Source organism: Conger conger, chromosome 14, assembly GCF_963514075.1.
Source record: "Conger conger chromosome 14, fConCon1.1, whole genome shotgun sequence".
In the NCBI taxonomy this organism is placed as follows: domain Eukaryota; kingdom Metazoa; phylum Chordata; class Actinopteri; order Anguilliformes; family Congridae; genus Conger; species Conger conger.
The window spans coordinates 5,970,612-5,997,671 of record NC_083773.1 but is presented as its reverse complement, the minus strand read 5'-3'; the positions used below and the strand labels follow the sequence as shown (position 1 = coordinate 5,997,671).

General features: G+C 43.4%; 1 protein-coding gene across 1 annotated transcript; it reads right to left on the bottom strand.

Moving 5' to 3' along the window:
- Window positions 1-1,335: 1,335 nt before the first annotated feature.
- On the bottom strand, window positions 1,336-19,537 carry LOC133110296 (monocarboxylate transporter 1-like). The gene is made up of 6 exons (XM_061220298.1): window positions 19,369-19,537; window positions 15,178-15,247; window positions 12,862-13,099; window positions 5,765-5,908; window positions 4,731-5,537; window positions 1,336-4,421 (listed from the first exon to the last, which is right to left on the bottom strand). The coding sequence occupies exons 3-6, from the start codon at window positions 13,076-13,078 to the stop codon at window positions 4,147-4,149; spliced, it is 1,443 nt and encodes a 480-aa protein (XP_061076282.1). The 5' UTR covers window positions 13,079-13,099; window positions 15,178-15,247; window positions 19,369-19,537; the 3' UTR covers window positions 1,336-4,146.
- Window positions 19,538-27,060: the final 7,523 nt, after the last annotated feature.

Below are 27,060 nucleotides of genomic sequence, written 5' to 3'. Positions count from 1 at the left end.
CCTGGAATGGCTGCATGAAAGCACCGCTGTCTTCAGTAATTTCCTGCGGTTTCACTGCAGACACTTGTCCCGGTTTTACTGCAGACACTTGTCCTGGGCTTATCCTGGGCGGTATCAACAGCTTGAAGTTGAACGCTCTCTCCCTCTCCATTCTGAAACGAAGTACATGCAGTTAACTAGCAACCGAAATGGAAAGGTCATAGCTAAGTTACCATAATGTTGTTTTGGATTGACTTTAGCTTAACCTACCCTGGACCTGTCACTGCCGGCGAGAAACGGACTGGTAAGCTATCCTGAAAAAAACTAAGAAATGTAACAAAATATCAAGCTGACGGTAGCGACAACGAACGTTAGTGTCCGTTCCGTTAGCTGTCAAGGATAGGGCATAGAGCTAAAGAAGGTAGCTAGCTAGCTGACATTAGCTAACGCGGCGGTGATTTTGCTCACCTTCGGTAACGTTATTAAACATAAAATGTTCCGTTAATAAGACCCCAAATGGCTCACATACTTATAGGAACTAATTTATTAACCTAATTTATTCGGTTGCCAAAACAGGTACTGACCTTGACCTGAGAAACTACAATATGTTCGGAGTTTGGTACATTATTCGCTTCGAGTCCAAACTGCCAACTGCCAAAACAGTCTCGAGCCATTGCGTGGCCACTTTAATTCCAGTTCAGTAACGGTAATTAGCGAACATTCCACCCGTTTCGCAACGGTAATGTGAGTAACGGTAATTAACCAACACGATGAGCATTCGCAATCCATTCGGACTAGCCTAGTTAGCTAGCAGTCCAGTTTATGCTACAGTACAATAACACCACACGCTGTTAGTTAATGTAATGCAAATCATAACCAGGTATAAGTGCCAGCTAAAGACCCAGAGCTGCTGAAATTGCCATCAATTTCCCATGCAGCTGCATATAAGATCCAGAGAAACAACAGCCTGGGAATGTACTTATTTTATACTGTTATCTTCGTGTCTATGAGGAGCTCCCAGTCCCTTGCCAAATAATAGCTAAATCTTACACAGGCTGTGCCATGATCCAAGCATGCACAGATGAGAGCACCCACATACGCACACATTACATTACATTACATGTAATTTGCCTGACGCTTTTATCCAAAGCGACTTACAGACACACACACACACACACACACACACACACACACACACACACACACACACTCACACACACAATTGATGGGGCAAGCATAAGTGATGAAAGTTATTTGCACGTCAACATATTCTGTGGAACCGAATAGAGTGCTGTTATTTTTGTGAGTTTAGAGTCCAACCACCAAGTTTTAGCTGCAGCCAAACAAGAGACAATGCACTTTTTTAAACAGTTTATTCATTCACTCATTCAGAATACACATAATAACTCAGACATCAGAATTCATGCTGTTTAAAAATCTTTCATCTTTCTTTCTTCGCTATTTTGGCACTACGGTGATCACACAGCAATACATGGAAAACTAGCACACCAATCCATGTTGACAGTCATTTAAAAAAAAGAAGTTTGTAGTACAGTTCAACAAACAATATGAGGCCCAGCTTATTCATGCAGTAGTATAAAAAGAATAATCACTAGCTGTTGCCTTTCCAAAATAATTCTAACTAAAATTCTGACATAAATATCAACAATGTTGCTATACAAAGTTAACTAAAACTTGGTTCTTGCATTATTTTCACACATTTCCTAATAAAATATGTTACTTCATGAGTAGGCTCGTCTTTGTGGGAGAGACACTACCACTCAAACAAATACATTTGTGGCTAATCACAATTGATACAGTTAAGCAAATCATATGCTGACATCCTATAACGTGAAATGCATATTAAAATGGAGAAAAAGGAACACCATCAAACTGTTTATACAAATGAACACATGAATACTGTTTTTGCTACACATAAATGTACTTAAAACCATTCTCAGATATTAAAATAGTTATAAACATTGCTATATGCACACAACTCAAATAGACACTTCAACCTTGAAGGCTGGTTCTAAGGATGTGTTTCAACAAGTATATTCCATAGCGCACATTCAAAGATACACTTAAATTCGCCTAGCTCTTAGTCCCGTTTTGATCTTGTGCAACTGAGACAGGAAAAATGAGGGCTATATGATAGCTAATCACATCAGTAGTCGATAAGTGCAGTAGATAATTGTATTCTACTTGGTGCAATGTGATTAGAGCTGTAATTACCATCCTTACACTGTATCACTGTTCACGAACAAGAGGTATATTCCTTCTCAAGGGCTGCAATTAAATCATCAGAGATAGTCTGATAGCACCCTCATGGTTCAAGGGAAATTTTTTAAATGAGCAGTGAGATTTAAGAAATAGAGCTTATTGCACTGCCGGATCAATCACGCTCCATGAAGATATGTATTTTTAATTTAACTTATTCGTTTTGATCCATAGAGCATGTCGGTGACTGCTGATGAAATGAGCTTGAAGCTACTGGTGAAGTTGTAATTTAATTGTGGACAGTCCCTGATAAATGAACAAACTATAAACAATTTGCTGTCAATGTAGGCTTAAAACGTTCCAGAAATGGCAGCAAAGCAGTCACGCTTACGTTTGAGCAGTATCCTGCATGTACTCTCGTGCATGTTTTTGCCTAAGTATTAATGCCAGAAGTGATAGAGTGAAATATCACAATAACTTGCTGGGAAGCTGGGGGCAAGATAAATTGTCACTTCAGCAGGTAAAACATTAATGGAAAACATAACTTTCACTTTCATGGCTTTGTATACAAATTCAGTACTACACACATTTTTTACATTCTTACGCCCACTTTAAATTTTTTCAATGTGATTCAGGGATCTGTTTTGTAACGTTTCATTTAGACGTTTTTGATTAATCTGAGAATATTGCAAAGATTCCAATAAGGGTATAATCATCATTTAATTTCCACTTCAATGGAGAAAATATTGTTTTTCAGGGAAATGTTTATGTTTCTATATTTACAGCCAAATAGGAATGTGAAAAGAATGTGACATTTAAAAAACTATTTTCAATGTCACGTGAGCCCAAGGTGTCAACATGATATACCAATTATTAGCTACTTACACAAACTTGCGCGTGAACTTTATATTGAACAGACTCATGTATAAAGACACACTTGAATAATTGTCAGATCAAAGCGCTTTACAGGCAACATCTATGCATAGAATAGAAATTCCATGCTAACATGACATACTTTTAAGAAGTTATGGAACATTCCACTTAGATGGTTGGTTGTGAGATAACACTGCGATCTAAATTCATTTTAAAACAAATAGAAAAATGGGTTGTTGAATCAATTACAGCAACGTACCCTGATAGTTGTTTAGTCATGAGAAAACCTAAGGATAAGAATTGTTTGATATTTGCTGTCATGAATGCTCAAACTGAAAATAGTCCAATTGTATAACATTCCTGGTAAAATGAATGTGAATGGCCACCCCCAATTCTATTCACTAATTTTCTATTACATTTTTTTTACTGGGATAACACAATGAGTCTATGCTCACCTTGCTCTTTGTGACTTTTGATAATGTTTTAAGGTATATTGGCATTATTTGCCCCAACCTTTCTGATATTCCAGGAATGTTCCAAGAACTGAAACTTGTTAGCTGGGTAAAACCAGTCCATAGTCCACATAGTTGTATCCATTAAAAAAAATACTGTTTATTTTAAATGAAAATAATAAAATTAATTGGATAGAAATTATAGAAATAATATTAGTTAGCTAAGGCCCAGTAGAAAATAAATGCAAATCTAAATCTTAAAAGTATACTGGCAGGAAGGAAGCATAGTTGAAGCTAAATTCAACTTGTGTGTAGAAGCTCATTGCTCAGGCTGTGCAAAAAAAGGTTACTCTGGAATGTGTGAATCATGTTCTGCCTCTGATAGAGACATATTGCATAGTACTGTATGCTTTGGAGCTCTAAATACTTCTTCGTAATGAAAGTCCAGTTATTTGCCTCCAGATTCTGCCAACATGGTAAATCTGCCTGCCAGATAAACGCTACTGCCAGCCGGACCTGTGAAGGAGCTAGTCTTTAGCTTGTTATTCTTGAAATGTACTGGACGTTCATCACGTGCAGACAGAAGACCTGCGGGGTAGCCGTCCCGCGGGAGAGAGGGGTGCTAAACGACGTCTTCGGCGGTTTTGCAGTCCTCGTCTGCTCTCAGGGCCGTCAGCACGTCAGCATCGGCCTCCCTGTCTTTGAATGCATTGTCTACGTTGGATTCGGCATCCTTGGCCTCCAACTCTGCCCGCCTCTCCTCCTCCTTCTTCTCCTTGTCCAGCAGCCGGTAGTTTATTCCCATCCCCACGAAAAGGAATACGCTGGAAATCATCAAGATAATCCCACAGCTGTAGTAGGTGTACCTGTAGTCATGGTAGATGTCATTGAATTTGCCTGGGGAGACAAAGAGGGAAATGAATTTGCTTCAGTATGCCTGTCATATTGTCATAGCAAAGCAAAGCATTAGTCTCTAAAAATGAAGGACATGCAAATTAGGCATTTTCCCCATTCGGTACTGCAGCAGTGCCCAGTCCATGTATCAAACCCCTGACCTTCACAATCTGTGCTTGCTCCGCCCTGATCACTACCCCACACGATCACCCCAGCAGTTGATTTAAGAACGAATCCTAAATCTTTTCTAGGTGAATGGTGCAGCACCTTATACACATTTCACCAGGAGAATTTGGGAATCGGAAGACTCACCCAGTAGGGGAGGCCCCAGGAGCACTGGCCCGCATTCCACAATGGTGACCAGGCCCACGGCGCTGGAGAACCTCTGACTGCCCACCAGGTCCATGAGCGTCTCAAAGAGCACAGAGCTGAGCCAGCCGAAGGCAAAGCCAAAAAAGATGGCGTAGATGATGAAGCCAGTGTAGTCTTCTGAGAATGGCGCTAGCACATGACACACGCCGTTGTATAGGACAGATGCAGCAAAAAAGTACTGAATCCGAGGTCGCACCAGTCGGGTGTTGGCCACCAGACCCATGGAGGGCCGGGCCACCATGTCCACAAAAGCCAGGATGGACAGCAGGAAAGCAGCCTTTTCTTTGGAAATGTCCTTGCTCTTGGCATAGTTGCTGAGGAACACTAGGGGAGAGAAGAGGCCGAAGAACATGACAACGTTGCCCATAATGTAGAGGAGGAATCCTCGGTGGGTGAAGAGGGAGAGGTCGATGAAGCTGTTTATCTTCTGCAGAACGCTATTTTTGTTTTTGCCTTTGCCCGCTGGCTTGGACTCGATGGTGTTGGCTGCCTTCACAGGTTGTGGTTTGGGTCCGATGGGTCTCATTAATGACCCGGCCACACAGCAGTTCAACAGAAGCCCCCCCAGGATGAGGAAACTGCCCCTCCAGCCAAACTGATCAAAGAACCAGCTGTTGAGGGGTGCCAGGGTGGACAGGAAGACAGGGCTGCCAGCCATGGCAATGCCATTAGCAATTGGACGCTTGTTATAGAAGTACTTGCCAATCATGGTCAGTGCCGGGTTGAGGTTAAACGACAGTCCCAAACCTGAAATGAATCCACCAAAACAATTAAATATTGAAGCTTTTACATTTGACATTTCTCAATTGTATGTTTTTTTTGACGTACTTAGCAATATAAAGTATATCAACACCTCATATATGAAAGTTGGGGAAGTTTGGTTTTGACTTATTATCCACTTAATGAAACTTTGAACCCTAAACATCAGACTCCTCACTAGCCTTCTAACTGTTAGATTAAATAGCAAGACACACCTCCCACCACTCCCACACAGAAGTACAGCTCCTGCACTGTGTTGCAGAAGGAGGCGGCAATCAGTCCACAGCCAGACAAGCAGCCACCGAGGATCATGATTGGACGGCTCCCGTATTTATTCACTAGGATACTGCTGACTGGACCTGAGGAGATATGAGAAGACATTGAAAGATTGAGTTACACTTTATTGGTTGCCATCACAGGCTTGTTTTACAGAAGTAGTTTAATGACTGAACAATACTGAACAAGTTAAAGCTATAGGTAAAGTATGCTCCTGTACAGATGATGTCTGTTAGTCTGTGGAAAAACTAAACAAATCCCACATCTGACCACTAGGGGGATCTCTAACTACAGGCCTAGGTTTTATTGCATTGCAATTCTCATTGAGATTTCTTTAAGCACTCCACATTAGTCGTTCTCAACTTAAATTACATTTCTATAAATGGTAATGTCAACACAAACAAAATAACTTTGCATGAAACTAGGACAGAGAAAGACAAAGACTGCAACCGGGGACACAGACAATACATAATTTGCATATTCTGAGAAAAATCCAGGTGAAATCAGAACTTGCTCAGTGGCCCCTATAAGTGGTCCTGGATACTATCACACAGATACCCTGGTGGCAACTTGTCAAGAAACTGAGATAGCAAAGCACTTGCTATATATTTCTTAGTGCTGGAAAGAAGCACTGCCAGATGGCATGGACAGTAAGAGAATACAGATGGTTTCCAATTAAGTCCTGGCTAGAGTCAAAATGCCATATTAGAATTGGGAAATACAGAATTAGCTTGTGCACTTATACTCCAACAAAAAGTGTGAAAACTTGCTTGAGTTTGGCTAAGGCTGAACTCCCAGCCAGTTCAAATGAAAAAATAACACAAATCCACTGCCACCATTTTATGTTTTAGAAATTGACTGTAAGTACTATATAATGAGAATTGCTGAATTGTGGTGAAGAGGAACTAGATTCACGGCCATTACTCTCTGAGAATAGGGCATTCCATAGCTACAACACTAACTCTATTGTTATTCTACTGTTGGAGAGCATTCTCTGAGGAAACATTTGCCTGAAGAAATACCTAATTGGTTGATTGTATCCCCATTACTGAACATAAAATATTTGCTTGCTCAACAGCAGTTTGGGGGGCTTATGTAACAGCACAGCAGGATTCCTGTGAGGGTGTGAAGAATGTGAGCCTCATAAGGGTGTGCGGAGGTGTCCCTGAGCAAGACGCCTAACCCCCAAATGCTCCTGACGCACTGGTTGGCGCCTTGCATTGCAGCCAATCGCCGTTGGTGTGTGAGTGTGTGTATGAATGGGTGAATGAGAAGCATCAATTGTACAGCGATTTGGATAAAGGCGCTATATAGATGCCAGCCATTTACTATGTGTTTTATTCCTCAGAAGGCCAACAGGGACTTTTCCTTTTTTGGGGGGGAGGGGGGACACTCTGTTCACCCTACCCTCTGTTCACCAGGGGACATGATGACCGAAAAGCAGTCAGCCAATGCTGAACCCAGCAGATTGGGTGATGTCTCAAGAACCCCCTACAGCAAACCAGTGCTATGGTCCGTTTGCTCAAAACACTGACGGGACACAATATCCACAATCTATTAATTTTGTGGTTAGCAAAGCCTAACTGTCATATCATAACTGATTGATGGGAGTAAACAGATCAGAGAAGCCAATGCCAGAAGACAAACAGAGGGGCATGGACAGTGCTTCACTTAAAAAGTGGAGAGCTGCATGCACATCAAAAACAGGCTGCAGCCATTACATTTATGTCTTCAGGTGTCTTCCGTTTCCCACACACACTTGTACTTGCAAATACATACGAGTCTCTCAACATTTCTAATCTTCATGGCCAAGAATTATTGTACCAAAATACTGTATGACTAATTTAGTCTTTTTTAAGCTTTAACAGTAATTCGATGTGAGTGGCCTATTGCAATAATATGACAGAATTCATATGGTAATGAGCACTGATAATAAAAGGAAACATACAGTAGCAAGAGGGAAATGTTTTGTCCTAATACTCAATATAAAATTAGATCCAGTACATGATGGGAGGGCCTCTTCCTGGATACTCTAGAAGCTTTTAGACATGCCTACTCCCCAGTAGCTCCTCTCTTTAAACTCCAATGAGTACAGCTAGTCTTTTTGAGAGCTGGGGGAGAGGGAAAGGGGGGGGCAGCATGCTAGTGTATTGCTCCATTATTGACCACAAAGAACAGCCTTGTTTGCCTCTTAGTGTTTGAGAGGGTACGTGGGCATACATGGGAACAATGCATGCATGTAGTCGCCATGTCGACAGGATGCCAACGAGGAACAGTTCCGCTAATGAGCTTATTCATGGGTTCACCAACTCTAGCACTTGGACCTCTTCGCTCTGGAGACCGGCCTGCTTGGTTACACACTGCCTGCTTAGCCGCAGATCCAGCGTACAGTGAGACCTCGGGCACTGGTTGGTTTTAGCGTACCTGTGATAGTCAGCTGGTTCATTCTTGTGAATTAGCCCAGTTAGAGCTGTTTAGAGCTGAGATGGAATGCCTGCTGTCTTCACGTTCCCTTTCTCCTAGTTCACAGCTTATGCCGGGTCCCAAGACCCAACACAGCAATCTGGACTGGAAGTTCTACTGGAAACCAATTCTGTCTCTTAATGGGGGACAGTGCAGACCTAAGGGAGACTCGCCGATTACATATCCTGGAATGGCCGACAAAGCAGTGAGGATGGATGTAGTTTAGGCACACAGTTGCCCGCTGATTCCAAATGTGGATAACCTGTCTCATGAGACTTGACTGGACTAATGAGTCTAATGTTCCTTCAATCTTCAATCATCTCCATCTAGTGTTTACTTTCCTTTTCGTCTTTACTCAGCCAAAATGTTTTTGGCAACTGCATGCACTATTTTCAGGAACCAGCAACAAGCTACAAGGCATGGTGCTGTATAAAAGCCATTTAATTTTGAAAAGACTCTGTCCCTCTTCTTGAAAGAAATGGCTATTTGATTTGTTGGCTTGGCTGCCTGCCATGCTTTAAGAACCAAGAGTCTCAGAGTTAGCCAAGCCAGCCCCATGGGAGCCCAACTCAAAACCTATGTGATTTATCATAACACAGGTGAAAGCCACCATTTATTCAAGATTGTTATAACTAAGACTATTTCCCAGTGATTCTGTGGACAGACCTCCATATTAAGAATGGGCTTTGCTTTAGGATTGCTGTGGATTGACCTCCATTTTAAGAATGGGCTTTGCTGTCAGTATCTCTCTGGCCTGCCGAGTCTTCTTAAAACAAATGGGTCCAAATGAGAGCGGGTGCCATCTTGTGAAGGATGATTCCGCATTGTCCTTGCTGAACACAAGATCAATTAAGCAAAAAAGCAATGGACTCTTGACAGCCTTTGTTTAGAAACCCTCCAGACCCATTTGTCAGCAAGAGTAGTTTTAAGATTCACAGAAGGGGACAAAAAGAGAAATAAGGTGAGATGTATGTGATTGCACACCCCCGTGTGAAAGGCAAGACGATGAAGAAGGAGTCATGGGAATTGGGACAGAGGTGCACTGCAAACAAGCACTTAGAAGCTGCAAGCAAATTGAGCATCATCTTACAGACCTTTTTCACTTTTGATGTTGGATTTTATGATTTTATCACATCTGACCATCGTGCCTTGAAGATACACGGCAGAACAAAGGTGATGCATTTAATTGTGGCTGCCAGTAAATGTTATTGCGGCGATGAGTGTTGACAGAGTGCCGCTTGCTTTAAAGGAATGTGTGACTGGTTGTCATGGAAACTCAAAAACCAGGATGTCACCATGTTAAGGCTTTTTTTACAACGTGGAGGTGTAGGGTTAAAACCTGTAATAGCTCCTTTCACAGCATGATGGGTTCTGAGAAATTTCACAAAATTTGGCCACTGAGAAACTTAAAGCGCTGCTCGGCAGAACATGAAGACTCCACGTCTTCCATGAAAACCAACATTATCCGAGAAATGCGTCTGCGTTCATCTTCTGAGAAACTGAATTAAATGAATGGGGAATAGCAGCTTAGCAAGGTTGCATAATATGCAGTTTGAAAAGGTATTTATGAGAGATATTTACTTGGACCACTACATTACGTAATATGCTGTTTTAAAACTACCTGCTGTTCTTTGAATCCATCCTGAAGTAACTTTCAGATTTGTTTTGGAAATTCCTGTGAAATTCTGAAGAAGCCCTGACTGCCAAACCCTTCTCAGTCCCAAAAAGCAGTAACAGAACCACACTGGGGATGGACATCACACTGGGGATGGACATAGCACTGATCTAAAGTACAGTAGGGCCTCTGTTGCGTTTGCTGTCAGTGGGGCACGTGGTGTTCGGACAGTGGGCGCTAGCCTGAAGCGAGGAGCATTCTGGGACTAGCCCCTGCATCCTGCCCCTTCACGCCCGCTTTGTCCCAATCTTTCTGGTAGTATCGCACACAGGGACAATAAGGCATTGTTCTAACACTGAGTCTCCATGCTCAAAGCTGTTGCTTTAACCCACTTAATCTGGCTTTGGGGGCAAAATGCTATGTGCAATTTCCTTCTTATCAAAATGGCTGCCAAATCTGCCAAGCCATTTGAAGGCACCACAGTTAATAAACCACTATGTCCAGACGTTATGCTGGAATTCTCACACAGGGTGAAAATTACATTGCAAGCTACAGCCTATGTTTATTCATGAGGAATTAATTCACAGCATAGTTCACTACCCATAATCATAGTTCATACAGCCTATAGTCTCATGGCTAAGGGAGATGACTGGGACCCGGAAGGTTGGTGGTTCGAGCCCTGGTGTAGCAACAATATGATCCTCACAGCTGTTGAGCCCTTGAGGGGGGGGTGACACCTGTGCAGGTAAGGCAGGTTCCAGCTTTTGGTGAAAGGGAGCAGTTCGGTCACTGACAAGTTGGGCTTTGTTCTCCGATCAGAGATTGAATTTCCGACAGGAACAGTGAGGGCGCTCTGAGAGGGACGTCCTGTTCCTGGTTTTGTTCACGGATCCCTGTACGTGCAGAAGAGCACGGCAGGGGAAACAACTCCCGCCTGTCTGACATCACCAACCACCTCTCTCAGCGCTGGCATCTACCTTATCTCACCTATCATATAGCCTGCAATTAACGGATTCACTCTGCACAGTTTTCAAAGGGAACCACACACGCACACATACACAAGAAAAAGCTTACGTCAGACAAAAGCCCTGCGACAGACAGACTATCTCTGGGGAGTGTCATACAATGTTTCCACAGAGAACGGCCCAGCTAGAACGGCCCAGCTCTTTTTAATAAGAGGCTACTTGACTCCTAGCCAATCTGCTTAATCCACCGCTCAACAGGGAAACATCAGCGCTTTTTGTCGTCTGTGACAAGGGGCTCCTCTAGTCTTCCCTGACCTCACTTCACGGGACTGCAGCCCTCAGACAGTTTTAACGTGGGAGACGAAGTGATGCCACCTACACCAGGCTCAAAGGGCCAAATTACGTCCTCCTGTACACCGCAAATTAAATCAGCTCTGTGAACAGGCAGCAGATAGCAATGCAATTTCTATCTGTGCCCACAAGCAGGTGGGAAAAATCTGTCTTACTTTAGACAATATGTGGTGATACAGCTTTCTGCCAATAGCCATACCGCTCACCCATTGTCCTTTTTGTACAGTGCATTTCCCTGGGTTTAAAATCAGGTCTCACTGTCATTAAATATTATTAAGCTGAAGAGGGCTTTTGCCCACCCGAATGGCAGAATGCTCATACACTGCTAGGGGTGAATGTCGATGGGCAGAAGAGAGGCATGATCCAGGTAATGTAGACCCTGCTTACAGATTATTACAGAGGTTATTAAAGCAGCTCCCTACCCTTGGCTGGCCACAGTGGGTAGTTCTAATAGATGGTTGCATTTTGCCATTGTTGACACCCTGTCAATTTGCTCAGATTTTTGAAGTGAAAGACAGCTTGTGCACTTTTTGGAAACTATTTTCATTTTTTGTATTGTCAAGGTGAAGATTGGTGGGATTCCTCCAGTAGAACTACTTCTCTTATAAATAAATAACTTCTGTGAGAGCTGTGTTTCCATGCACTGCCCTTGGCTGCACGTGTTCTGTACAGCAGACTAAGCATATGTGCTGATATCCACTGTATTAATGGATTATCAATGAGTACAGTATGATTACAGTCGGTAGTAATTCCTCATGAGCCTGTGGTAGATCCACACGTAGTGTTATTTTAATCCTCACATGGAATTTCTCTTTCTAACTGACAAACTGTACCAACGCACACACTATTACACAAACATGACCTGCAGGAATCGGATTTAAAAACACTGGAGTCGGATATAACGTCTTATTTAGAATTTTAGTCCAAAGCACATGTAAATTAAATCACATGTACATAAATCATCACTATCTGTAGCCTTGGCATTTCAACTCTATACTCCCGCCTTTTTTTGCATGTGCGAGATGATGGAAAACTAGCAAAACGACACCTATTTGAACCCACTGAGTGCAACAAGTCCACTACTAAATAATTTTGTCTCGTTTTGCAGCAATGCATTGACCGTACACTCTGCTAAAGGGTGACAAGAAAAATATGAACAATTACGACATGGCTCAACATCTAAAATGCGTACCAGATTTATTAGTTCAGACTCAATGCTGTTTAATGTTAGTGCAGTATTTTAAAATCCATGGCGTACTCAGGTTTGTTTGACCTTGCGTTAATGGGTCTGGCAGCTTTATGTGGCCCTGTGCCCCTCTTAGTCAACATCCAATATCCCTGCTGTAGGAAATCAGCGCTGCCCTCAAGCAAACCGCTGCTAGCTTCGACAGACACTGTAATTACACACCTGCTCTTAGCAGGCCTTAAACTCATGTGTATAGCACTGGACAAAAAGATTATCCTTAGTTTCCCAATACCAGTTCTCCAGTTAACCCAGGGCTATCACACCCTCTCCCCAACCCAGTGGGGCCACACATCTTGGCTCCAACACATCTCTCACACTCCACGAGTCAGATTTCAGAAAGCAATTCAGAAAGCTTAAGATGGACGGACAGACAGACCCCCCCGCAACCACACTCACCTCCACCGTACGTGACGGCCAGCATGATGGAGGAGATCCAGGACACCTCGCTGCTGGTGGCGTCGAAGATGACTTCGATCTCCTTGAAGAAGACGGTGATGGATTTTGGGAAGGCGTACGAGAAGCCGATGGAGATGAAGGCTCCGGCCACCACCACCCAGCCCCACCCGCCTTCTGGGGGGGTGTACCCCACAGGACCTCCCACAGCAGGGGCCATGGCCGCTACACAAGCCGCTATCTGTGAGAGAGGGAGCGGGAAGGGTCAATCAAAGGTATTATTTCACTGCGTTACAATCATACGGTACTCGGCTGAAAGAAATGAGTGCGGTAGAAAACAGCCTTCTTCCTGAGTCAGAGACACAGCGGCACTCCATCACCCGAGGGACCATGACTAAGCTGCTACTGCTACAAACCAGCTACCTCATTCTTCTTAAAGAAAATGCTTTATCATTGCTTTCATAAGTAATACCACCTGCTATTGGTTTTTCTGTTCATATAATAATACATAAGTTATTATTATTTACTTGATATTCTTTCTTGGATTATCTACAGTACTGTGCAAAAGTCTTAGGCACGTGTATAACATTCTGTACAGATAAAATTCTTTCAAAAATAATTAAATGAAAGGTCCTAAATAAACATACTATACATTTTACATTACGTTTCAGTAATTTGGCCGAATAGTTGAAAACTGAATCAAATCAATATTTTTTGTAACCACCCATCGGTGTTAAAACTGCATCACTTCTCTGAGATAGCCAGCGCTGTCCTGAAGTTCTATAAGACAATCAGCAGGGAGGTTGTTCCAAGCATGTTGGAGAACTTGCCACAGTTATTCTGCAGACTTTGGTAGTGAATTGCTTACAATAATATGTTACTTTTAAAAATTAAATACAGTAATGTCTCTGTAAAATTAAATCTTGGAAAATGAATATTTGGAAATCTCATATGTGTTCTTTTATACTACACAAAGAAATTTAGAAATACTCTGGGTTTTTCATACTAACAAGTACAAAGCTATTTGATTTTGAGGGATGAATGAAGGGAGGCAGCCAGGGGGAGAAAATGAGAGAGGGAGAGGGAAGGAAAGAGAGACAGACGCATCCGAAAGACTGGGAACCTAGTGAACAATGAGCCAAAAATCTGTAGTCCTAATTTTAAATAAATTAGGCTTGCTGTGTGTGTGAGTGTTGTATATGCCCGGTAATTGGTGATTGTCAAACAAAACACAAGAGCACAGTGGAGAGAGTAGGACACCTTGTATCCGTTTCGGTTGTCTGCTATTCCTGAGTAACTGTTTAACTGAAAGTCCTGCCGTGTCTTCTAGGAGGACCCTGAGAAGGAACGTTTTATGGACGTGACCAAGTCTCAGTTTACAAAGAAATACGAGAACCCCACGCCTGTAACATGCACATTAATACTTCAGTGTCTCCCACTGAACAGGAACATCAGAGCTTCCCTGTACATCCACCACTTTAGTGTATGTCTGTGAAGCAGAGGGGTGCAAAACTGAGTCCTCAAGTTAAATCCACTGGGCTTTCCATTGAAAGAATTTCTCAAACGGGGAAGAGAGAGAAAAAAGCCCCACGTTTTCCGCCTAGCTTACCCACTTAATCTCAGTACACTCAAACACTGCTGTACTGTTTGTTAATAATCAGGATGTTCTGAGTATGGGTGCCAAGTTGTACAATGCTGCTACACATATGAGTGTGGCACATAGCCCAAACAGCTTCAGTAAATAGTCACCAGAGTAAATGGATAAGCCAGGCAAAGTACAGCATCCTAGACAAGGGCATTATGCTAAGAAAATAAATAAGGTTATCTGTGGTAAGAGCTATGGAATTGCAAAATGTTCGCCCTCCTGTGTAAGCAAATACGGCAGGCTGAGGACTTCTACAGGCCCTAGGGTCAGAGGTCACTCGTCTTAGGTGGCATTCAAGAAGTTTCAAGGACAATGGAGACCATTAAGGCCACTGTCAGTTAGCCCCGGACTGAGGGTGGAACATAAATTCTCTGGTTTCTTTTTTACTTCTGAAGTAGATATTGGTCAAAAGGGGAATTTGCTAAAGGGGACTGGGTCATTTCTGATGATGTGAAGAAGGAGAAGCAGGATGGGGGGGTAGACTGAGAATCACAGCATGAAGTAAAAGAAGACAACTCCTTATCCTGTGAGTTTGATTTAATACATTTGCTTGTAAATGTAAGGCCACTCAGACCGCCAACTGAAAGACACATGGGGACAGCACAGCCCAAAAAGTCTGAGACACATTGTTGTGTTTGTGTAAGATTGGGTAAGACACGCTTTTCAAAACTCACCCAAAGCTTTTTTCACAGCTGAATCAGACTCTTTCTCTTCCGTTATCCACGTTTCTGCAGTCGTTTGTTTCTGCAAAAAAAGAAATGAACAGACACACCGTCAGCATGGCGGCATTTAGGATTTTGACAAAGCTCCTCCACTGCTTGATTCGCATTTAACAGTGAAACTCTGCACTTGGGAAGAGTGTGACGGTGCCTTAGGTACAGCAAGCTTTGTAAACAAAGCATTGCATTCTGCACAGTTCTTCACCTTTTAACACAAGGTTATTCACAGTGATAATAGATTAACACCCTTTCAGTCTCCAGAATCTTCAGCAGGATAATACTTTATTGATCCCCCCCCCCCCCTTCCCCACTGTCCTGTACCCATCACAAAAGTCAAAAGTGTACGTCATGTTTATATTCTCACTGCACGCCCTATATATTAGACAAGCTTATGAATGTAAAAAATCCTAAAATTATGAAGAGTACAGCAGCCAACCAAAAATTTACTAGTTTTAACCAAGACAAATCTGTTAAAGGCTATGAAAATGTCCATGGCAATATGCTTTTATTTCTGTTAGTGATGTAAAATGTACATTGTAAAAATATTAAATGGTTTCAGAAGAATGTGTAAGAAAATTGAGGCCGATCTGATTAGCAGGCTAATTTAGGCTTGCTGGTGAATTTGTCAAAGGAGGTGGTTGATGGCCTTAGAACCAAAGGTGAGGCAGACACAGAGGTGACAATGACCATTTGGTTAATGTATTCAGCTTCAGTATGCATGAATGCTGATTTGGGAGTACAAAGGGGGGCTTCCATATGAAGGGGTGCATACATGCATACAGAGGTAACGATGACCACTTGGTTAAATGCCACCTCATTTCGTACGTTTTGTCCTGTGAAAGGGGTATAGAACTGGTGCCTTCACGACCCTGTATTGTAGTTGACCTTGCTCTTGCCTGCTATGTGAAGGACACTGCTTTAGCTTGTTAATAAATTGCTAAAGTTTGGAACTACATGTTTTACTTGAATGTTTTACAAAAACTACATGTTTGCTAAAGTATTTTGAATTGTTCTTTCAGAATACCAGTACTGAAATCACCTACATGCAGCACAATTTTATTTGGGTTACAAAATAAAATTCCAAAGTGAATGTTTAACCAATAAACAAATCTATGAAATCCAAAGCTAAAAGCACCCTAATCATTAACTATGTGCAAAATAAGGGACTATGGCATCACTTTGATAGAGAAAAACAAACAACAGGATGCTGACGGTTGTAATGTTTTAAGTATGCCAAGGGTCAGATCAAAGTTACAAAATTTCCAGGCTAAATATTTGGTATAAATCAGAAAAACTGCCTTTTGCCAAGTACCGTCCTGTATTGTCCCAGTAAACAGGTCACATTGTTTTATTATGGTCCAAGTTCAGTTAACCAACCCGTACACTCACAAGTTTAGTCATTATTTATGAATAGACATGTGTTGATACAATACACCCTGAGAGGACACTGGAGTGACTGTCCTGAGATGAGAGGAAGCAACAAACTCTTGTGTTCTGCTTCATTAGTAGATAATACACGACAACTATGTCAAATAGGGAGTTCCTAAGTGCCACCATTATGGTGTAATTTGTCCAGTTAGCAAGCACCCCCTGCCCAGTCTCATCTGCAACTAGCGTGACACAGTGGACAATAGCATCTATCTGGAAGTTAAAGAAATATATTTCACTTTGAAAAATTTGCATTCTGTCTTAGCAATGAGATAAAGCCCAACAAAAAAAAAACACCAGCACAAAGACAGACCAAGGATCTAGAAATTAGTTGAGGGATGTGAAATGATAAAAAAGTAATATACTGTACCACACCTGGGTCAAATACATAATTGTTTTGGATTCAAATATTTTTCTGAGCTTGATTGCTCATGCCTAGGGCAATTTATCCAACAAAGTGAACCAGAAGCCAGGGTTTGATGAGATGATACAGGGTTTGCAGAGTGTTTTATAGGTTCAGAAACACCAGACAAGCACACCCATGAGTGGACTGTACAGTTACAGCAACGGGAATGGGACCTGTAAAAGCTGGGGCGGATGGTCTGTTTGCCTAGTAATAGCATAACCTAGTATAGCATAATGTGGCATAACATAGCATAATGTAAAACAGGGGTCTCCAACTGGTCCTGAAGAGCTACAGGGTCTGCTGGTTTTTGTTTTTACCTTAAAATCAGCACCCTATTGAGACCTGGGTGAGGTGAGTTAACTGTGCAATTAACTGCTCTAACGGATTAATTAAGTGCAGAGTAACAACGAAAGCCAGCAGAGCCTGCAGCTCACCAGGACCAGGGTTGGAGACCACTGATTTAAAATAGCAGCATAAGAATGAGAACAGGCAATTCAGCCCAACAATGCTTGCCATTTTCTGGCTACTCCATACACCTGGCTACAGCACTGGTGCCTGTGTGGGAGGGCCCTGGGATCTGCCCCATATGGGTCACTGAAGCCTGGGGACACCTGTCTAACACTGCAGTGCACACAGGACCGGAGATACCACTGATACCCCTCTAATGACCTCTGAGACACCTCTGATACCCCTCTAATGCCCTCTGAGATACCTCTGATACCCCTCTAATGCCCTCTGAGATACCACTGATACCCCTCTAATGCCCTCTGAGATACCACTGATACCCCTCTAATACCCTCTGAGATACCACTGATACCCCTCTAATGTCCTGAGATACCACTGATACCCCTCTAATGCCCTCTGAGATACCTATGATACCCCTCTAATGCCCTCTGATACCCCTCTAATGTCCCCTGAGATGCCACCGATACCCATCTAATGCCGTCACCATTACACAGCTCTACAGTGCTTGCTCCTGAAAAAGCATGTGTACTAACTGGATAAATTATTTGGGAGCACATTTACTAATTCAGATGCATTAGTGTGCTTCTAAATTTCCCAACTTAGGAGCACATATGCTCCTTGGAAAAAAATGTTATCCGAGAGCCCTGCATTGCAGGTCTATGCCCTGAATATTCACCAGGTCTTCAGTAAGACCAACCAGGCTTGACAACAAGGTTTTTACGGCCAAAGCAGCATATGAAAGCTGTTTCATAAACTGAACTCTGCTTAGGCATCACATGAACATACACAGAGCACTTTATTAGGAACACCTGTACACCTACCTACCTGTTGCGATTATCAAATCAGCCAATTGTGTGGCAGCAGTGCAATGCATACAATCATTTAGATACAGGTCAGGAGCTTCATTTAATGTTCACATCAGCCATCAGAATGGTGAAAAAATGTAATCTAATTGATTTTGACCATGCAATGATTGTTGGTCCCAGAAAGGGTGTTTTGAATATCTCAGAAACTGCTAATCTCCTGGGATTTTCACGCACAATAATGTCTAGAGGTTGCAGAGAATGGTGCAAAAAACAGAAAACATCCAGTGAGCTGCAGTTCTGTGGGCAGAAATGCGTTCTTACTGAGAGAGGTCCAAGGAGAATGGACAGTCTGGTCAAAGCTGACAGGAATGTGACGGTAACGCAAATAACCACACATTACAACAGTGGTATGCAGAAGAGCATCTCTGAACACACAACGCATTAAACCTCTAAGTGGATAGGCTACAGCTGCAGAATACTTAATAAGTCTCAAAACTAAGTCTAATAAATTCCTAATAAAGTGCTCACTGAGTGTATAAACCTGCATCACTGCCCAGCTTCAGCTGGCTGGAGGCTCTATAGCCCGCCTGGTACATATTCTCAAAGCCCTCAGCCCTCAAAGAGCCGATAAGCACACTCATTTTAATGGAAGCAATAAGTCTCCTGCAAAACGGACAGCTTCTTTCACATCCCACAGACACACATTAAGGCTCTCCTGGAGACGAACGGAGCGGATGATAAATCTGAGCCCGGATTTTAACGCAGTTCCGTATATATATGCATGGGCATTCTAAACAGGGTTTAAATCTGACACCACGCCGGGATGCGTATCCACACGTGCTTTCATCTCCTCTATGACCGGAAGTTATACCTGCCATAAAATCTGGATGATAAGCTACACTGGTGTACTTAATGCATCCTTCTTATTATGACCGCAGATTCTGCGAGATTTATGACTTTCTCGCCCATGTTGAGCTGTGGCTTGCGAGCCAGCCGGCACTCTACATTGACCTTGTCCCAAAAACAATTTCAGTTGCCTACCGTTTCGCTGTCCGTCTGTCTGTCGGTCCGACCCTGTGAGTTGCTGGGCTGTTGCCTGTGAGATGAAGTCAGTGAAGGCACTCTGAGGACCAGCCAATGCAGTCAGGAAGACTTGGAAGTAAAAGCAGCCGGGTTGGTACAGTCTCAGGATCTGTGGTACGTTCACACTCCCCGCCGGAGGAAAAGATTGTCCAGGTCCAGCCGGGTCTCCCGGTTAAGTCCACGGCTAACACGCCCCCCCCCCCCGGACCCCCCCTCCGGACCCTCCTCCCGCCCCCTCACGTGTACAACGTGTGAAGGGTGCTCCTGTTCGCTGACGCAAAACAAAAGCACACAGCGTCACCCATTGAGCAAATAAAAGTTCCCTGAGTCTGACTCACCTTTTGTACAGTCACCCAGATCGTACAGTCCACTGCGCTCCTGCGCTAACAGCGCAGTGAGACCGCTACACAAAGTCCAGCGTGCTGCTCTCGGCTGGAGTCAGGCTGAACCCAACACCCCCACCCCCCCCTCCCCCCAACCAGGCCCTGCGTGGCCCCTCCCACATATACAGTGCGCCCCAGCGATAACTAGTCTCACCCCGTTAGCCTCTGAATGCCTTATTAATTTAATAAGCGATGCACACAATGGGCCATTAAACCTGGTGGCGTTGTCTAGCCTGAAAAAAGCGGACTGCTTTGTTCTGCTTTATCTCCTGAGAGAGTGACGAACGCTGGGGTAGGTTTCTCTAATGGACCCAGCCACAGGGGCTCTGCTCAGGGCCAGTCTCACCCTGGGAAAGGTCTACTCGGCTGCCTGAAGTTAATGAAATACAGCCTTGCTGTTAGCACAAGGAGCACCAGGCTTTTTTCCAGGGACGGGCTCTGCCAAAGATGCTAAGTAGTGTCTGCATCCTTGTGTCTGAAATGGGCTATTTCCACATGCTATCTATTTTCAGAGAGGAAAACAATTTCCAAAGTTGTGTGGCCGCCCAGCTCAGCAGTCTCAACGCAAGCAGGTGCCGTATCAAAATAAAACCTAAATTAGTGGCTCTTTTCAGAAACTAGATGGCTCCCTTTATACAAAATAATTTAGTCTTTCATGCATCTCCATTGGGTGTTATCTCCATCTGGTGTTATTTTGAGCTGTAGACAGTGTTCAGGCTGAATCCATGACATTTTTTAAAATCACTTGTATGCTTTTTTTTTATGGGGTTAAATGGAATAAACTTGACCAACTAACTGCATTGGAGTCGTGATGACATGTATACAGGATATTGTGTTGTGTGTAGTGGGGATTGGGGTGGGGGTTGGGGGGGCATTGGTTTAGTTATCCACTAAACTGGAGAACCGTTGGTTTAACTATCCCAATCATCGTCTTATTGTCTTCCCATTATGTAAAAGCAGTCAGTCTGACTCCTGGAGGTGAGAAAGAGATTCCAATGTTCAATGGTGTTACTTTTGGCCCCTCGGGGGAAGTGGTGAGTGGGGGAAAAAAAGAAGAAGATTTATCTAAATTCTAAGTGTGCTTTTATAATTATGCCAACATAGGCATTTGCAATATTGATAGAAAAAGTAATGGCAGGGCAGAAACAACATAAACACTGATGAAATCATTCGGAATTTTAAATTGGTGTTTTTTTTTCGATATTTTGATGGAAAATTCCTTTTGTTTGGAATCAATGTCCATCTATTGCAATGCCTTCCTGGCTGGCATGTGCTCTCAGACCTCTGTGATTGGTCCAGAATGTTTCTGCCCAATTGGCCTTTAACCTGCCTACATTCACGTAGGCCATGCCCATGTGAAGGCCCCTCATTGGCTCCTGCTGACAGATCTCTTCAAGCTCCCAGCAGCCACTTCTCCTGGCCCCGCTTCATTTTGCAGGCCTTGAGTCATCAAACTTGACAGTGGCACTTAATTCAGCGTAAAATTCATCTATCTCCAGCTCGAGTGGTGTTTGCTCACCATGTTAAACGCACTTCTGTAAGATCTTTGGCTAAAGCCACCCACCAAATGACTAAATGACAAATTGCTTGAAATTGATTTATTTAATGTTCTGGGAAAGGTGGCCAGGTCTTTCGAAGGGAAGAGTTTTTGCTAGGACACACTACTGTCCACACACACACACACACACACACACGCACACCTGGCAATGGTCCTCAATTAAAAGTATTATATACTATATGAACAGCTCATTGGGTGCAGTGCAGCCTCCACTGCTTGGCATTCTACTCCCCTGTATATCCTCAGATTTGGGCAGAGGGTGTTTTTGTTTTGGGAGTGGGCGTTTTTTCCCCCCCCGCCGGAAGTGACCTCTGAAATCAGCCACAGAGCCACCTCCACAGCCTCACGGGCAGGGGCAAGAGGACAAGTAAACAGAACGCTGAAAACCCGCCCGGGACTGCAAGTTCCAACATCCCGAGCTGACCAGGAGCCATTTCACCCTTACACCAGATGCACGTTCCGCTTCCTTCATTGTGTCAGCCATTCATGAGGACGTGTGGATTGCGTGCTGATTATGCGTGAATATGAAAGTACGCAATAAAGCAATATGAAAGCAAAATATGCAGGTGCTGTGAAGTCATTTGGCCAGCAGGTGGCAATAAAATAATAAACTAGCAGTCAACCGCAAAAATACTGTACTAATATGGCTCCAAAGTTACCTGTGGGGAGCAAATTTTCTACTTTCCGGCACCACTGATTTCCCTGAGGGTGCCAGATAGTAGAGGTTCTGCTGCACAATCAAAATACATTCCCTGGGTTTAATGATGTCGTAGAAGCAGCTCAGACGGCTTTATTCGACGGAAGTTTATTCACAGTCGAGGGGAAACGTGCGAGCGCCCCGCACAGATGTTCGCTCCCGCCGTTCAGCCTCTCCCGGCGTTGCCGTGCTCCGTAGCGACGGGCGCAGACACCGCGGGCCCGTTCGCAGGGCCCACCGCGGGCCCACCGAGGACTCTCAAAGTGATGAGTGCGTCAGATAGCAGGCGAGTCTGCCTGAGGGTGTTATACGTGTTCATTCGTTTACACTTTCAGCCTCGTTTTTTTACCCCCGCTGCGTGCTCACCGTCACCAGGAGCAGGCTGCGCCGGAGTTCACATCCTCCGCGAAGCCAGATTTATTTGCATCATTATCCACTGTACATCTGCCGCAGGATCTGTACCTGTGAGTCTCTGAAGTACCCGGTGGTCTGTCACCACAACACAGGTGTGTGAGATGTTATAGCTCAGAAGCACAGGCGACAGCTTTAATCCCACCAGTAATCATGACAGCAGAATAATGCCTCCAACCCTGTTCCTGTTCCCCCTGGGTCACAAACCCTGCAGCCCTGATCCTGTTCCCCCCTGATACACTGACCACTTCACCCCTGTTCTTTGTCCCCCCTGCTTCACAAACCCTATAGCCATGTTCCTGGTCCCCCACTGCTTCACAAACCCTATAGCCATGTTCCTGGTCCCCCCCTGCTTCACAAACCCTATAGCCATGTTCCTGATCCCCCCCTGCTTCACAAACCCTATAGCCATGTTCCTGGTCCCCCCCCTGCTTCACAAACCCTATAGCCATGTTCCTGGTCCCCCACTGCTTCACAAACCCTATAGCCATGTTCCTGGTCCCCCCCTGCTTCACAAACCCTATAGCCATGTTCCTGATCCCCCCCTGCTTCACAAACCCTATAGCCATGTTCCTGGTCCCCCCCCTGCTTCACAAACCCTATAGCCATGTTCCTGGTCCCCCCCTGCTTCACAAACCCTATAGCCATGTTCCTGGTCCCCCCCCCCCGCTTCACAAACCCTATAGCCATGTTCCTGGTCCCCCCTGCTTCACGGACCGCAACAGAAAGTATAAATTCCTCCATAGAAAGCCCTCCTCTGCCATGAGGTCATGGATCACCGCAGCCCTGTCCCTGTAGCCCCCCGGTTCACGGACCGCTGCACAACAATCTGCGAGCAAAACTTTGTGAGGAAGTAGGATACCGTTATTAGCACTGTGAAATTAGCATTGTTCGCTGCACTGCTGTGATCGCCGACGGTAACGTCAGTTAAAATGATGTGTTGTATTCGGATGCAACGCGTGTTACAGTGAATACCAATGCATAATTATCCTGAACATGCAATGTTGTGTGCCACGGGCAAGCTGAGCTCTTGTATCCTGGCAGCTAGGGATTTTTAAGAATCGGAATAGGTCACCTCATTCTTATGAATTATGAACTTGCATTGATCAAATTTAACATATTTTCTGGTGCTGTCAGATGTGTGTAAGCTAGCTAATGCACCTTGCCATAATGGTAATGAGTAATGATGCTTCTACAAATGCATAATACATCATTCATTCACACCGTGGAGGCAAAGAACCACCCGGGGGGTATATCATTTTTTTACAGGATCTAAGTGTCCTATTTTTCAAGAGTTATACATATTAAGCTAGGTTACTTTTCCAAACATAATTATTTAATTACCAGGAAGCAATCAGGGTAGTCCGGTCCTTTTTCCAAATTCTCATCGGCCGTTAATTCACAACGTAGAGGCAAAGAACCAGCCGGGGAGGTATATCAAAAAACAGGGTTACTGCATTAGCTGGACCAGAGTAAAACCTGGAACCCTTCCAAAACTGGAACCAACCCTTCCAAAACTGGAACATGGACTGAAGTGAAAACGGCTGTTATGAGCTCTACCCTGTGAACTCATGCAGCTAACTCAGTAACCCTGTATTTTAATGAAAAATAACCCTTGATGATGAAAATAATTGGTCTAATATCTGTGGGGGGTGTCGTTGTGTTGTGCTTACCCATTAGGCCGAGATCGGCTAACCACCTTGCTGACCACACTAGACTGTACCGCAAACATTTTGTTTATTTGTTTCCTCCACTTTGAATTTAACTTCTGACCTCACTATGACAGCAATGCCTCTGTGACGCATCATTCAGAAGGTTTATTGACCCAATTTCATGGCATTTAGCCTAATGTAGCTAGCATAAGCTAGGCATCGGCTGCCTGTGTGTAAATACACACTGTGCACTGACTTTTCTTTCTACTAGCAGTGTACACCCTTTGCAGTCGCAAAAAGTAGGACTTTAGCCTTCTATTCCAGGAGAAGTGACACGCGACTAATACAAATATACCACCCGTTCTCTTCGCCATTTATTTGAATAAAATGAAAAATAGGTTTACATTTTTCAGCTTTCTTTAATCTCTATTCCTTAACAGGCTCTATTAATATTTCATTTTCATTCTTGTTACAAAACAAAGTTGCCCGGTTAATCCCCCCCCTTCTCTGTGAACGCACTTACATTGAAACGGCATTGGCTGTGGCAAATAGAACCAATTTTCAACCAGTGAGCTTGAATTATTGTACAATGTTTTGGTACAGTGTCGGTGCGTCAACTGTATATTTTGAAAACCCGAATACTACTAACACAGGCGGAGGTTGAGCCTGTGGTTTTTTAATGATAGGAAGGGAGCCTTTTTTATGATAGGAAGGGGTTTACAATGGTGTTTTAACACAATGATGTTTTTACACAATCATGTTTTTACACAAAAATCTTACCTATTGTACCTTTAAATAAATGTTAAAATATGTAAACGAAGGGCTTAGCAAGAATAACAACAGGGTAGATTTTCTGACTGAACAGCTCACGTCCTATGGACCTACAGTATAATTTTAATTACCTGCATTTACACTGTGATTAAATGTTGCAGTAGCCGACATTTCATGAGGCCTCACATAGAGCAAAATCATTCCTATTGTGTCATCGCAAATGGCCACTTGGCCTCATATTTGGTATTCACTATCACACACTTATTTACAGAAGAATGACCAGAGGCTCAAGGCCTATATTTATCAAGCAGTTATTCAATAATGGCCTAAGTATCTAAGTGTCCTATTTTTCAAGAGTTATATATATATTAAGGACATCATGATTACTTTTCCAAACATAATTATTTAATTATCATGAAGCAGTCTGATCCTTTCCACAGACCCCCATCTGCCTTTATGTTAGAATTTACCAAACTAATACATCCACAAAATAACCAGTGGAAGTATCTTATTCAGGGCAATAAACAGCAGTGCAGTAGAAAAGACACAATTTGTGGCCTGAATTCTAGACTACTACTACTACTACTACTACTAATACTACTACTACTACTAATAATAATAATTTGTTATTTAGCTGATGTTTTTATCTAAAGCGACTTACAGTTGATTAGACTAAGCAGGGTACTATCCTCACTGGAGCAATGCAGGGTTAATGGACTAGCCCAACAGCTGTGCGGATGCACCAGGGATTGAACCACCAACATTCTGTGACCCAGTCATGTACCTTAGGTGCTAGGCTACTTGCTGCCCCATCGTGGACTACTCAATTTTGCGTCCGACTGTTCAAATGGAGAAGCTACAGAAGCATATGGCACATTTCAACGTAATTACTTTTCATAAAGTTGGATTACTCCGCTTTTTCAGCAGTTGTGATCCATGTGTTTGCTCAAGAATAAGTATATATTCAATATTAACATCCATAGTTCACAGTATGGAAGTTGTGCTGCAGATACACGGAGAGCTTGATCTTTAAATGAGACAAAAATCTTATCGTCTCTGCTTTCTCGTTCGCTCTGAGTCGCATTTACATGTCTTTGTGTTTGGCAGACCTTCTTAGCCAAGGCAGCAGTCTTCACACAGGAGCCAGTTAAACAGCTGGATATTTACTGCTGTAATTCAGATGAAGTGCCGGCGGTGCCGCTGGGAATCAAACCTACGAGCCCGCCTCATTATCTTACACTGCCGCCTACTTATTTCATACATAAACTTTAATGATAAACGTTGCTCGTAGAATCTCTGCATCAATATACTATAATGGTCACTCAGAAAGGGAATTCTCTCTCCGGTGCTAAACCGAACATCGTAAGAGATGAGGTGGTAGGAATCTCAATCTCGTCCAAGTTCTCGTTCCAGAAACACTTAGCCTACAATTCCCGCAGTGCTGCCAACAACAACAATAAAAAAAACCCCCCCAAAAAAAAACAAGACTCGATAGTTTGTTAGGTCAGGAGGCTTTTTTAAAAATTCAGGACAGTGTTTATCAGAAGCAGAAAGGGCCCAGCAGGCAGACGCAGACCCACAGCTAAGGCTTCTTCGCTGGGTCAGAGGCTTTACAGGAGACTTATGCCCACGGGGGAAAAAAAGAGCTGAAAGAGACCTTCAGCGGCCAAGCTTGGCCAAGCTCGTGAAAGGAGATTTACATTACGTTATAAAATAGACTGGTGATCAGCCACAACGCTCGGTTTCTTTTCTCCCAATTAGGCAGATGCCTGACCGCACACCGTGACGACGGAGTCCTGTCACTGGAACTGCGCGGCTCACACTCGCGGGTCAAGACCAAGGAGATTGTACACTAACCCCTACTTTACATTCCTGGGAAGCACAAAAACCCTTTTTAGCATAATGCTGAATGCTCAAAATCCAAGGTGTTAGCACTGCTTTTTCGTACTTTTTCCGCACGCTTCCTGATCTGATTTCATACAGACTTCACCCGTTTCTTAGGCATTGTACATTCGGCACACAGCAGAGCCTTGTGTGCGTGTAAAACAAAATATCCATGAAGTGAAGATGCTTTCAATAATAATGAAATTAACACAATGTATTATAAGAACAGTGAGCGGTTAAAAACTAAATCTAATTTAGTTGTGACCACCCTTTGCCTTTAAACTGCAGCAATTT

Coding starts and splice junctions, on each gene's coding strand:
- LOC133110296 (XM_061220298.1), bottom strand. CDS start 13,078: ATGGCCCCTGCTGTGGGAGGTCCTGTGGGGTACACCCCCCCAGAAGGC. Junction 5,538..5,764: donor CTGTGTGGGAGTGGTGGGAG/GTGTGTCTTGCT, acceptor GATTCATTTCAG/GTTTGGGACTGTCGTTTAAC. Junction 4,422..4,730: donor CCTGGGGCCTCCCCTACTGG/GTGAGTCTTCCG, acceptor TTGTCTCCCCAG/GCAAATTCAATGACATCTAC.